Raw genomic sequence first — 1,058 nt, forward strand, 5'->3', positions numbered from 1 at the left:
GCCTAAGCTAAGTGGTGAAGAAGATGATATGTTTTCAATGCATTTCACCACCTCATTTATAATATGAAGTGGAGGCAGCCCCCCTCTACACGTGCCCCACTAAGGTCAGCTCCCAATCTGATTCCTTTTAATTTGCCTTCAGTGGTGGGGCCCACTAGATTAATTTAATCCTAATCAGCCACTAATTAATCCCTTACTTAAAGTTAATGGCACTTACATTATCCAAATCATACTTAATATCACATTTGGCATTAACATCCTTGCCTAATATTTTTTTAATCACTTAGAACTTAAAATAAAATCTCATTCCCAGGACTTACATCTACTAGTCCATGACGCGCACTACGTATAAAAATACGATGCATAACATACTTCCCACCTTAGGAACATTCGTCCTCAAATGTTAAGTTAGCGTCTTACAAAAAAAATTCTAGCGAGGTCTCTCTAACTGTTATACCTATCAACCTGCATTCCGTAACTTAAAGATGCCTTACAGAGTCACAGCTTACTACATAGTCTCGTTTATCAATCAATATAGTCAAGCTAGGAATTGAATTACCTGCAGGTACGGGGAATAAGTAAGGATACTTATTCTTCATTTCGTCTTCCACTTCCCTAGTCATCTCCTCCCTATTATTATTTTGCCACAACACTTTGACGGAAGCCACATCCTTAGTACGTAACCTTCTAACCTGGCGATCAAGCATAGCTATGGGTTTCTCCTCATATGAAAACTCCTCTATTACCTGAACATCATCTATAGGGAATACTCTAGAAGGATCACCAATACATTTACGTAGCATCGATACATGGAAGACAGGATGTACCACCTCCAAATCAGATGGTAGATCCAACTCATAGGCAACCTTGCCTATCCAACGAACAATCTGATAAGGCCCAATGTATCTCGGACTGAGCTTTCCCTTCCTGTCGAGTCTCATCACACCCTTCATGGGTGATACCTTCAGGAATACCCAGTCACCAATCTGAAACTCCAAATCTCAACGCCTATTATCTGCATGACTTCTATCGACTCTGGGATGCTAATAATCTTTCTT

At 40.0% G+C, this 1,058-nt stretch overlaps 1 protein-coding gene across 1 annotated transcript; it reads right to left on the bottom strand.

The window, feature by feature from the left end:
- Window positions 1-460: 460 nt before the first annotated feature.
- Window positions 461-953, bottom strand: LOC138337339 (uncharacterized). The gene is made up of 2 exons (XM_069287248.1): window positions 560-953; window positions 461-465 (listed from the first exon to the last, which is right to left on the bottom strand). The coding sequence occupies exons 1-2, from the start codon at window positions 951-953 to the stop codon at window positions 461-463; spliced, it is 399 nt and encodes a 132-aa protein (XP_069143349.1).
- Window positions 954-1,058: the final 105 nt, after the last annotated feature.

This window comes from Solanum lycopersicum, chromosome 7 (assembly GCF_036512215.1).
Source record: "Solanum lycopersicum chromosome 7, SLM_r2.1".
In the NCBI taxonomy this organism is placed as follows: Eukaryota; Viridiplantae; Streptophyta; class Magnoliopsida; order Solanales; family Solanaceae; genus Solanum; species Solanum lycopersicum.

Bases quoted from the DNA above. Each gene is read 5' to 3' on its own strand.
- LOC138337339 (XM_069287248.1), bottom strand. From the start codon at position 953: ATGAAGGGTGTGATGAGACTCGACAGGAAGGGAAAGCTCAGTCCGAGA.